The sequence below is a fragment of the Manduca sexta genome, chromosome 16, assembly GCF_014839805.1.
Source record: "Manduca sexta isolate Smith_Timp_Sample1 chromosome 16, JHU_Msex_v1.0, whole genome shotgun sequence".
NCBI lineage: Eukaryota > Metazoa > Arthropoda > Insecta > Lepidoptera > Sphingidae > Manduca > Manduca sexta.
Window position 1 is genome coordinate 4,472,739 of NC_051130.1, and position 11,427 is coordinate 4,484,165.

At 34.2% G+C, this 11,427-nt stretch overlaps 2 protein-coding genes across 3 annotated transcripts; both read right to left on the bottom strand.

Annotated features, from left to right (window-relative positions):
• Nucleotides 1-2,241: 2,241 nt before the first annotated feature.
• Nucleotides 2,242-3,933, bottom strand: LOC115447564 (holotricin-3). The gene is made up of 3 exons (XM_030174698.2): nucleotides 3,856-3,933; nucleotides 3,669-3,708; nucleotides 2,242-2,534 (listed from the first exon to the last, which is right to left on the bottom strand). Exons 1-3 carry the CDS (start codon nucleotides 3,922-3,924, stop codon nucleotides 2,308-2,310), a joined length of 336 nt encoding a protein of 111 aa, XP_030030558.2. The 5' UTR covers nucleotides 3,925-3,933; the 3' UTR covers nucleotides 2,242-2,307.
• Nucleotides 3,934-6,518: 2,585 nt separating this feature from the next.
• On the bottom strand, nucleotides 6,519-8,982 carry LOC115447565 (glycine-rich cell wall structural protein). Of its 2 annotated transcripts, XM_037439456.1 has the most exons (4): nucleotides 8,910-8,982; nucleotides 8,402-8,441; nucleotides 6,858-6,971; nucleotides 6,519-6,803 (listed from the first exon to the last, which is right to left on the bottom strand). In XM_037439456.1, the coding sequence occupies exons 1-4, from the start codon at nucleotides 8,919-8,921 to the stop codon at nucleotides 6,604-6,606; spliced, it is 366 nt and encodes a 121-aa protein (XP_037295353.1). In that variant the 5' UTR covers nucleotides 8,922-8,982; the 3' UTR covers nucleotides 6,519-6,603. The 2 variants fall into 2 exon arrangements, with proteins under 2 accessions (XP_037295353.1, XP_030030559.2); XM_030174699.2 differs by having other exon boundaries at nucleotides 6,519-6,971.
• Nucleotides 8,983-11,427: the final 2,445 nt, after the last annotated feature.

Below are 11,427 nucleotides of genomic sequence, written 5' to 3' on the forward strand. Positions count from 1 at the left end.
TACACTTTCACCCGATCATGAACTACCGGTGACTGGGCCCATAACCTATTGTTAGGTATTTATCAGACACCAAATAAATTAGTATTAATCAATAACACCTTTAATTTAATATTTCTCCAGTTCACGTCGGTACAAACACGCCATTCCTTTTTGGCTCGGGCACACAGAGAGTTGCCACATAAAATATGATATTGCCAACACAAATGTTTACAACTTTTATAATCATAACATACAAAATATCGGTTAATACAACTGAGTTAGGATGCGCACATAGTTTAGAACTTGTATCGCATATTCTTTACGAACCAGTTACAGTATTTAAATTTCTCAGACTCGAGTTCGAAGTCTCAAGGGTGCAAAAAGAAATAGGAATAAAACATTAAAATATCGTCTTTTTTTTACTCGATATGTCATTACAAGGCCGACTAGCTACTTAAATCTATTTTAATGTTTATATTTTTACAGCTATTCGTATGCGTCGTATTGTTAGTCGGAGCAGTGGTCAGCGTGGACCTGCCTCCAGCACCGAAGCAAGGGGAGCACGGCCAGCATAACCAACCCGACCTTAAGCACCCAAGCGACATGCACAAGCACCACGACCCTGGAATGCAGCACGACCCGTCGATGCAGCACGAACCGCCCAAAATGCCTGATACTAAAGATATAAAGAACTTCCAAGACATGCAAGGACAGGGCAAGAGTTAAACGAATGTTATTGCGTATACATAATATAATGACTCTTATTATATATTGAAAGCATATAAAAAGCTGCAGCTATTTATGACTTTAATTTTAATGTTTCTGGAAGAAAAGTAGGATGCCCTAATGTCTCTCGCAATTTACTTGGTTATGATTTTTTTTATTAAACAGTCCACGCAAATTATAAGATAAAAGAAAGCAGATTGAATTTAAATATTCGTCTATTTTAAAAAAGGTTCGTGATGACTTTTAGCAGACGCTAATATTATATTATTCGTGACAAGTTATAGCCTACCTCGGTGGCGTAGTCGTTTTACGGTACAATTGCAGTGCGAGTCTTGGAGTCAATACCCGGGTCGAGTATACCACTTTTGGTATTAGGTCTTTCTATTCAGTACTAACCCAGGGTCTAGAATTTGTGCCTGATAGGCTCGCCCTCTATCATATCTTGGGACGGAATACACATGGCGGAAAGTAGACCAGTTGCGCCTCTGCCTACCCCTTTGGAGATAAAAGGTGTGGGTAATTATGTGCAAATAGAAGTTATAGCCTATTTTTACTACAGCACGAATCTTTATTAATCATACCACTCAATGAATATCAGGAGTTGTAACTTGTTGTTTGCATGTTTTAGAACATTGCTTTTCAAAGTGGGAGGCGCGCCCCCTAGGGAGCCGTGACAATATCTAAAGGGGGGGGGGGGGGGGGGGTTGTCAATAAATTTCTATATCTCCGGAACAGTACTGTTTTCTAGACGATAGGTAATATGTGTCGTTCTGTACCCTTGACAACGTATATGCAAAATTTCATGATTTTTAGTTTGAGGAGTAAATGTGTATCTAAGGACGTATTAGAGAAACGAACTTACTTTCAAAATATTACATAAGATACTTGGTGAGCTCGTTTTTGTCTTTGGGCGAAGGTATTTCTATTATATGCAGGATGGCGAAATAAAAAATACTTTATAAATAAAATATAAATTAAAAATACCCCTGTCCCAGAGTGTCAAACCCAATGTAGTGCAGTGCCTTTCATTTCATAATTCAAATTTCTGTCTTAAGTTACATTGCTACTATTCATCGTTAGGCGTTGGTAAACTGCATAGACTGGTAAAAAACTGTATCAAACGTAAGGGTTAAGATCGGATGCCCTGAACTATTTATAAATCAAACTTGCCTTAAAAAATATCTTAAGAAATTTATATAAGTAATATTGTTTTGATTTTTTTATAATTAAGTACTTCCAAGATCAGAATATACTCATTTCATGGGATTTAGATCGATCGACGGGTTCAAAGAGTAGTTCGAACTACACCTGTAATCGTTGTATCTCTCTCGCACATTTCTAAATGTTAGGTAAGTACTTACCCTATAGATTCTAAGTATTACTTTCATAGTTTTTTTTTCAATTTAATCGGGATTGTATATTTAATTAGCGACTGGTTGTAGAATTAGTGTACCCTACTTTCTTAATTAAGTACTTGATTCTCGAAATAAACGAAAACGTCTCAAAAATAGTAGGATAAATAACATTCAATGCATTTTATAGGTAACAAGCCAATTAAACTAAATTCATTTATTCTTTACAAATATATTTTCATTTAAAATGTTAATAACCGTGTTCCTGGTATCCGCCACGATGTTGTTGTCCTTGTCCGGGGAATCCACCACCGTAACCGGGACCACTCTGCCCGGGTACGAATCCTCCCTGGCCATAGCCTGGGCCATAGCTACCTTGTCCAGGCCCGAAGCCGCCCTGTCCCTGCTGGGGAGCAAATCCGCCTTGTCCGGGATATTGGGAATCATAGTTACCAGAACCGCCGCCATAAGGCATGCCTGCAGAAAATATAATAGCAAATAAGTACAATGATTAATTATCTTATTTTTAAGCGAATATTAGACATTGAAATAAAAATATTTTTCGGATTTATCGCGCTGTCCCTTGGCCAGGGAGGCTGCAAAGTCTTTGTTCGAGCAAAATTATAATATAAAATCTAAAAAATAGTTTTATTTCGAGGCAAATAAATACTTTAATAGTATTATTAACACCTTGCTTATTGAAAACTACGCGCACTATTGAAATTTATTATGAAAAAATAAGACTGGGCACTGAAATATAGTTAATCATCAGTTGTTTTTTATTGCTTTGAATGACGAGTCGAGCTTGCCGTCCCCCTGATGGTCAGCAATACGACCGCCCATAAACAGTAGAAACACCATCCAACAACTTGAACTACAAAGTATTATTTGGACAAGATGTTAAATCTTATTATGTCCAGTAGTTATATTGGCTACGATGTTCTTCAAACCGGAACACCACACTGCTGCCTTCCGATTGACTGCTGAAATACACATTGCAGTGGTACCTACCCAGATGGACTCTAACATATAAGACACCTACCAACAGCATGAGTTTATCTTCGTAATAAGTAGAGGCAGCCAAAAAATATCTGAACGAATACAAAACAGAATCGCCTAAAATTTTGTACCTACCTTAGTTATAAATTAAAAACGTTCGTACTTCAGTTTAGATAATTAAAGTACACTTAAAATTTCCAATAAAACTTAAGGTATTAATTTGGTTATTTGAAACCTGTACTTACATAAAACACAGTTAAATGTAGTAGTTTCCAAAATAAATATTTATTACTTAAATGTTTATAATTATCTTTATCCAAATCATAGCTAAGTGCATAATTTAACTTTCCCTTTAACATTACATTATACATAATAATCAAATATTGTCATATCATGACTATATAAGTACCTTATACCTATATAACTATATCCAAAATATGGTGCGAGACTCATACATTTACTGTTTAATTCAGTATTCAAATACTATGAACTTTACAAGATATCATAGGTATCTTTGCTAAATAATAAATCAATATGAACACAAATATTGTAGCCTCTACGTTTGTTGCCATTGAAAACAACTCGAATTTACTTAGAAATAAACAAACTTACCGTAGCAAACAACAACGCACGCCAGCATCAGACAGACAACCTGTAACCAAAATAATATAATGACTCACTAGCATAACACACACCATTTATACGTAAATATATTGAAAATAACATTAAAAACTTTTCAAAATTTAAATGTAAGACCTGAGAACTGATAAAACATAATGAATATAGTAAAAATACTCAATTTTATCGCCATTTTGAATACAAGTTCTCCGAGCAAAAGTATTGAGGAAATAATTTGCTTTGAAAACATAAACAGTCAATATATAGAGAATGTTATCGAAAAACATTTGACCCCTGTATGTAAACAATAACATAAGTTTTCACGATAAATGTAAGTACATCTCCATTGTTAAAAGCCTAACCGACTTAAACGACATTTTTAGCGCCCTGAATTTCATATGTATATTAAAAATGAGCACTTTTTTCTATGTGTTTGTTAACTAGTTAATTTTTTTTGAAAAAATGTCGCTTATGTCAATTAGCCTTTTAACCGTAGATATATTTACTCTTGTATGATTACCAATTCATTGGAAATTTTAAATTCACGCGAATTGGATAATAATGGTTAATAAATCGGTCATGCTTAACCTCACATACTTCTATTTGCATATGAGTTACGATTGCGTTATAATGTTAGTAATTACTAATTATTATGAGCTGCTTCTGCCTTGAACAACTGAGTCATGTATTATTGTTCATTGTATAAGGTGCCACACTCAGAAATCAGTTATACGTACTAAACCAGCCGTGACGTAGATCAGGAAGACAATAAATATTACCACAACTATAATGTTTTGTTAATATTACAGTGATTGAGCAAATACAATTAGTATAATAAAACAGGCAGACATCACAAGCTTTCTTTAGAAAATGGTATTCAGAGCAGTCACGATTTCATGTAGGAAATTCATTGAGATAATCACTATGGGAACATACCTACTGTAAAGAGATGAGTTAAAACAGTACCGGTCGTCAGTGGCATCTTTATCGATAAGTACTGTAAAAGTATAAGTAATATTAATTACAGTCAGCATCAAAATTGATACAAAAGAATTCCTGTCAACTTATACATTGATTTCGGGATGAATGTTTATATTATTTGCTCTCAACGTCCCTTTGCGGCCGCCTCGCATACCTCCTACCTACCCTTCAGATCCGCCGATGTTGAACCAACATAGGTAAACACTCCCCGATACCTCGACTGTCTGCATTGTATAATCAGCTATCAAACAAAATTACTAATCTTGACATATTTCATGATTCGCTGTCCACATTTAAAAAAACTCTTTTAAGTGAAATTGACTGAGTCCCTAGCATTCTGATAAATCTATTATGATAAGTCTATTGTGTTATTTTTTCTTTTGTAAAATTCCGTTTAATGTTTAGTTAAGTAATTTGTAAAATTGTATTACGCATGTTGTGGTTGCCTTTAGTTTAAGTTACAATTAGTTTTATTTTTAGAATTTATTATTATATTAGTATTATTGTAAACTCTATCGGCAATCCTCAAATAAATAAAATAAAATAAAAATTAAAAAAGATTGTGAAAATCAAAACCTGTTATGGTCACATTACACATAATCTGCAGCCCCTCAAAGTTAGCTACATATAAGGTATGTTTGTATTCTTTGTGAATTATTGCTTGCTTGACGGTGAAGGAAAACATCGTGAGAAAACCAGTATACCTGAGAAGTTCTCTATAAGAATTCTGAGGGTATGTGAAGACAACGAATCCGCACTAGGCCAGCATGGTGGATTAAGGCCTAAACTCTCCCAATAGTATGGGACGCCCGTGCCCAGTAATTGATCTGTATATAATACTTACTGGGCCGATTTTATTATTATAATAAGTAATGTAAATGATTCACGCAATATAAAAATATTTTAGATTTTCAACGTCATAATTTTGGAAGTAGGTATGTGAAGTCTACCAGCTTGCAAGAGGTTAGCGTGGTGAACTAAGGAAAAAAACTCTTGTCGTAATAAATATGGAGTACAGTAAAATAAAAAGAAGTTTAATATTCAGGTCCCATATCTTAATTGTTACTCAACTCCATCCACGTGAAAATTACTCGCGCAACTTCTGACCGAAGATATATTTTTATTTACAAAAAGTACTCTTAATAATACTTTAATCCACAGCTTGCAGTGTCTGCCCTATTTCATACAATTCTATTCAAAGGTTTATGCACGAAATGCTGATCCATCTTCACTTCATAATGGTGTAGCGTGAGGAAGGAGTATAGCTGTAGATGGCATATGAAAAAACATGAAAAACATGGTGGCGCGTCCCACAATTTTTTTATATAATTGAAGTCGACCTTCTTTATAAGGTAGCGGCATATATCCGATAAAACCGAGCGGGAATAGATACAATAGTAAATACCAAAGACTACCCCTTAGGGAATTAGACAGAACTTGTAAATATATTTTCAACAGACTTCATTTATAAATAATCTTAGTTAGTCTAAAAAAGAATCCTTACTAAGAAGTAAACACACACCACTGAACACACACAAACACATACAGACTTTTCTTATATGTACTACATTATTATCAGGGACATAAACCTCTCTTAATACGTGGATCTAATTTCTTAATAGACAATAAATAAATTTATTCTGAAATATATAAAACTTTGCAATTTGTTTTACTATCTTTACCCAACTATTATGCGACATTATGTCTTCGACCTTTGCCATTTTAATGATTATATTATTAATTAGGCCAAAACGACTTCTCAGACTAATAAACAAAGCTCTCAACCGTTATCGAGTGGTCTTTATCACAATATGGAAATCATTAAAAATAAAATATTCTTATACTGGAAATTAAACAAAACAATATGTTTGTAAATAATTTATTACTTCACATTACATTTGTAATGATACTTTAGTGTCCATGGCCGTATCCTCCATGGCCACCCTGGCTACCGTGACCTCCGAATCCACCCTGGCTTCCGTGATTTCCAAATCCCTCCTTGGCTTCCGTGGCTACCAAATCCACCTTGACTTCCATGACTTCCGAATCCACCCTGGCTTCCGTGACTTCCGAATCCACCTTGGCTTCCATGATTTCCGAATCCACCCTGGCTTCCGTGACTTCCGAATCCACCTTGGCTTCCATGACCTCCGAATCCACCCTGGCTTCCGTGACTTCCGAATCCACCTTGGCTTCCATGACTACCATATCCACTGTTACTACCATGGCCTCCGTGGCCTGAAATATCGTCTAGTTCACCGCTGTATTCACCACTGTGACTGCTGCCTGAGCCGCCATAGCTCCCATACGGATATCCTGGAAGAATATTCATATTGTAAATACTTAGTGATTTTTATAAGTTAGTGTGACTAAAGGAAGCCCGGTTCCTAACGAGGCCTACCATCGATGTTCTTGGTATTTTTTCTATGATGTAATGCATACATACATAGCTACTACGATATTTTGTTAGTTCTTCCTTATAGGTACAAGGATTCCGTTACCTTATAGATACTGATGGTTAACGATATCAAAATTAAGTAATAGAAGCTGAATAGAAAATATAACAAATAGGAAAGCCTGGAACGGAACACATTGCAAGTTAACTAAGTCAATAACTACTAATCTAACTAGTTAAGAGATAGATATATATATCTATAGAAGTATTTAACAATCTTTAAAAAACATTCAATCGCCTCCAAAATTGGCAAGTCATTTATTGTCCAACAAACCTGAATAATAACAACAAAAGACAAGTTTTCTAGTTATTCAACAAACAAGCGAGATATAAAAACGAATTATGAATTGATTAACAAAAATCAGTAAGTCGTGATTGTTACGAAGGAACTAGAAAATAATCCGCAAACCTGTTATTCAAGTTAGTTTTTAATGTTGGACAACCTGACAAACGGTTCTACTGGTGGTAGGTCTCTCATATGTGAGAATCCGCCTGGGCAGGTGCACATCGCAATGTCTATTTCTACCGCCAAGCAGCAGTGTTTAGTTACGGTTATGGTCCGTTTTGAAGGACATTGTAGCCAGTGTAACAACTGGACATAATGAGACATAACATCTCATCCCTCAAGATGGCGAGCGTAGTAGAATACCAAACAATACTTTGTAATTCAAGGTGTTGGATGGTATTTCCACTGTTCACGGGCGATCGTATCGCTTACAATCAGGCTAACGGCATGCGCGTCTCAGCATTCAAAGTAATAAAAAAGAAAAAAAAACGACTACCGTTTAGTTTAGTCATAAGTAAAAACACAAAAATAGAAAAGAATAACGTTTGCAATTTCTGGCCATATTTTCATAATAAATAATCTAACTTATCGAAGAATTTATAATTACTTATCATCAAAGCGAAAGTTTGTGAAAATGTTTGGATGTTCATTAGGAGTAAACGAGGAAATCTGAACTGATTTGGATGAAATTTGGCATATGGGAAGACCATGTCTTGGATTAACACATAGGCTACTTTTTATCCAAGTAATGTGTTCCCATTGAACGTAAATAAACTGTTGTCGTAATAGTGGCGCTGTGAACTGTTTAAGGGACTTTTGAAACAAGAAAGGCTATTAGATAAATAGATAAATAAACAACATTAATATTATAAGCATTGTGATCATACTTTATCCAGATTATTCCATTTTTAAAATCAATCTGTATTCTGAGATTTAGCAGACCTTAGGATAGTAAGAGATGGGACTATGGCACTTAAATAAATTTAAATCACGAACATTACTTACCGTAGCATGTAACGGCTAAAGCCAAAAGCAAGCAAGCAACCTGTAAAGAAATAATAGGTACTTTTTATCCAAAGACATTAAACAGTATAGTTAGTTATTGTTATCTATGGTTAGACAATGCAGAAGTCAGATAAAATCAAATAAATTTTAACAAGAAAAATATTATAATTCTAACCAACAAAAGGGATTACTTTTACCATTATATTACAAAAGCAGAACTAAATTTACCAAGGTACAAAGAAAGATACGACTCGAATTAGGTACACCGCAGCAAATATATATTTTTTGTGAAATATCTAAATTACGTTACATTGCCATCGTCTTTTATCTTTATAGTTATTACTGCAGAAAACAAAGAAGCCGGAAGACATTGAAATAAAACTCTTTTTCGAATTTTATATTATTATTTTCTCCCGTCGTTTCGACGAAATCATTAAGACGAAAGACGTGAAACATTAACAACTAATCGCGAATGATATTTGATTTACAATGTAGTCTTAGATCTTACCTTGAACGCCATATTTGAAGGATAAGAGAACTCAACTCCGTATGTCTCGAAAACAAGCCTCTAAAGGTATATATAGTGTTTCATAGGCGGGTAATCTTGACGCAGCATTTCACGTTTTGTTATGGAAATAAAATAATTCTATAAGCTTGATATCACCAACCGACAAAGAGCTTCCAACTAAGCATTGGCATACGCCTCTCAGAGATCATCAGAGGCTGGCTGGAATAGCTAATTCGCTCTTGCGGTTATTCCTAATTCCCAGAGGTGATAAAAATCTGAACGAATGTGTCATTATTTTTTTCTTAAGAACCCGTCACGATATCCGATTATTATTGTAATTATTTTACTGTAAACATGTTACCGAAATGGATTTATCTAATATATTGTTATAATAAATATATTTTTCCTTGTTGATGCTGGCTTCTGTCTTTTTGAGGCCCTTCTTCGAGCAAACGACCCTAAACGACCCTAAAAGATTTACAAATAATACATTCAAAAAAATAAATTTTAGGTCTTTTTGAAAATTTTAAACTACTAAACTATTTAATAGTGTTGGTTCAAATTAAAATGATGTCTACTTTTATGATGGGTGCATTAAAATCAACAATTTTAATGTACTTTTTATTGTAAAATTAATGTCACAATATCCATATTATAAAAATTTAAAACTACCCGTTAAGATACCATATTGTAGAAATTATGACGTTTAATTATTTTTTCTATTTGCTTAATAAATTTCGAGTTGATTACTTTTAAAAATATGGTTAACGAACCGTTTTTCCGGGGGGTAACAGCTTAAGGCTTGTAATTAGATTTACAAATACTACTTCTGGAGAAAATATTTTAAATGGAATTTGTATAGGGACGATACGTAATTCCTGATATTATTCAGGATCTAATAAATAAAAGTAAGTTAAGTCAATAAAAATATTAGATTTTTAAGTCATCTTATATAATAAAACAACAAAATATAAATCCAGGATATCATAAGATAATTGTTTTTAACTTTTTTTATTGTGGATGGAAGACCAATTAAAACTTAAACTGTGGTTCGATAATAACACTGTTTAATAACTCGAACGGTGTGCAAAAAGTTCTTTCAATTATATCATTTTTTTTTATTTCTTTAACGATCATAATATGCTTGATTAACCATGTATTTCTCCCATCAGTTTTGCCGTCAAGTTTATGTATAGATGGATCTCTGATGTGCGAACTATTACAAGGTGGTTCCTATCCAAATTAGTATCTACTATCTACATTTGGACCACCCCAATTGGTTGGTGCAACATACTTTTCAAGCATATTGCTAAAGTTATATTAATTTTTACGGCTGGCCTCCTAACGTCAACCCCTTGATATCTTCAATTCCAAGCAAATCGAAAAAACAAATCACGCATTTATCCCCGAGTGGCAGACAGAAGCGTAACCAGCGCACTCTCTTTGCGCCATATGTATTTTTCCATGACGAACCTAGATGAGGATGATAGGGGCCAAACCTATCGCCATATCAGGCACAAATTTCAGACTCCAGGCTAATAATGATCACAAAAACCCAGTATCACTTTGCCGTACCCAGAATTCGAATCCGGGACCTCGAAGCGGTGATCGTACGGCACAAAATCGTGTTTGAAAAACCCACACAAAAAACCCGTCCTGGGTAGCTATCACTGATCGGTTTATTCTTGATACTAAGCAGCATCAAAATATAAGAAACACCGTACCATAAAGTATCAAGTCATCAAGTCTGAAGGTAACGGTAATTAGGTGTTTGTTAGTTTGTATCTGATGAGATAAAATCTTATCAAACCTGTTGTAAATTATTATTAGTATTTGAGACAACATCTAATAACACCTTGAATGGTATTGAACTGTTTCAAACTAATTCAGTCTCCTACGTATAAAAGTAGGTAACGTCCGGTGAAGAACCCAATGTCTCACCTTGATCGACTTAATTACTTACCATTAACTAATTATAATGGTTATAGCTACTCAAGAATGTATGTGCATACTAAGGACACTTGATTACCGTTACAGCATACTTGCAGATACGGATGCTGAAAATTCCTACCATGAAACACCGTCAATGAACTCCGGGACAATACCACATACGTCAGTCGCCTTTTCGTAGGGGTTCCCCGTATTTTTCCATAATAGAACTTCCTGAATACGTGTTTATAATTAAATAACCATAAAAAAAATAATGTTAATTTGTTTTTTATTAGAACTTGATTTTATTTATGACTTCTATGAAATCATTAACACAGGACGTGAATCTGGAAAATATAATAACATCTATTAAGTTCAATATGTTTTGCCTTGGTCTATGAAATAACTATTCTTGATTAGATGTTATGTAAGTAAAAAGTGATCTATATCGTACTATGCAAGCATGATATAATAAAGTCCAAACCGTCTAAGTAGAAGTACCTTGTTTCCAGCACTTGGGCAACTTAATTGAATAGACTAAGAAAAATATTACGCAATAATTTTAATGAAAACTGTACTTATATTAGCA

Bases quoted from the DNA above. Each gene is read 5' to 3' on its own strand.
- LOC115447565 (XM_030174699.2), bottom strand. The intron at 6,972-8,401 runs GTAAGTAATGTT...ATATTCTTCCAG, and splicing joins TTTAGCCGTTACATGCTACG to GATATCCGTATGGGAGCTAT.
- LOC115447564 (XM_030174698.2), bottom strand. From the start codon at position 3,924: ATGTTTTCAAAGCAAATTATTTCCTCAATACTTTTGCTCGGAGAACTT. The intron at 3,709-3,855 runs TTGAGTATTTTT...TTTTGGTTACAG, and splicing joins TATTCAAAATGGCGATAAAA to GTTGTCTGTCTGATGCTGGC. The intron at 2,535-3,668 runs GTAAGTTTGTTT...TATTTTCTGCAG, and splicing joins GTGCGTTGTTGTTTGCTACG to GCATGCCTTATGGCGGCGGT.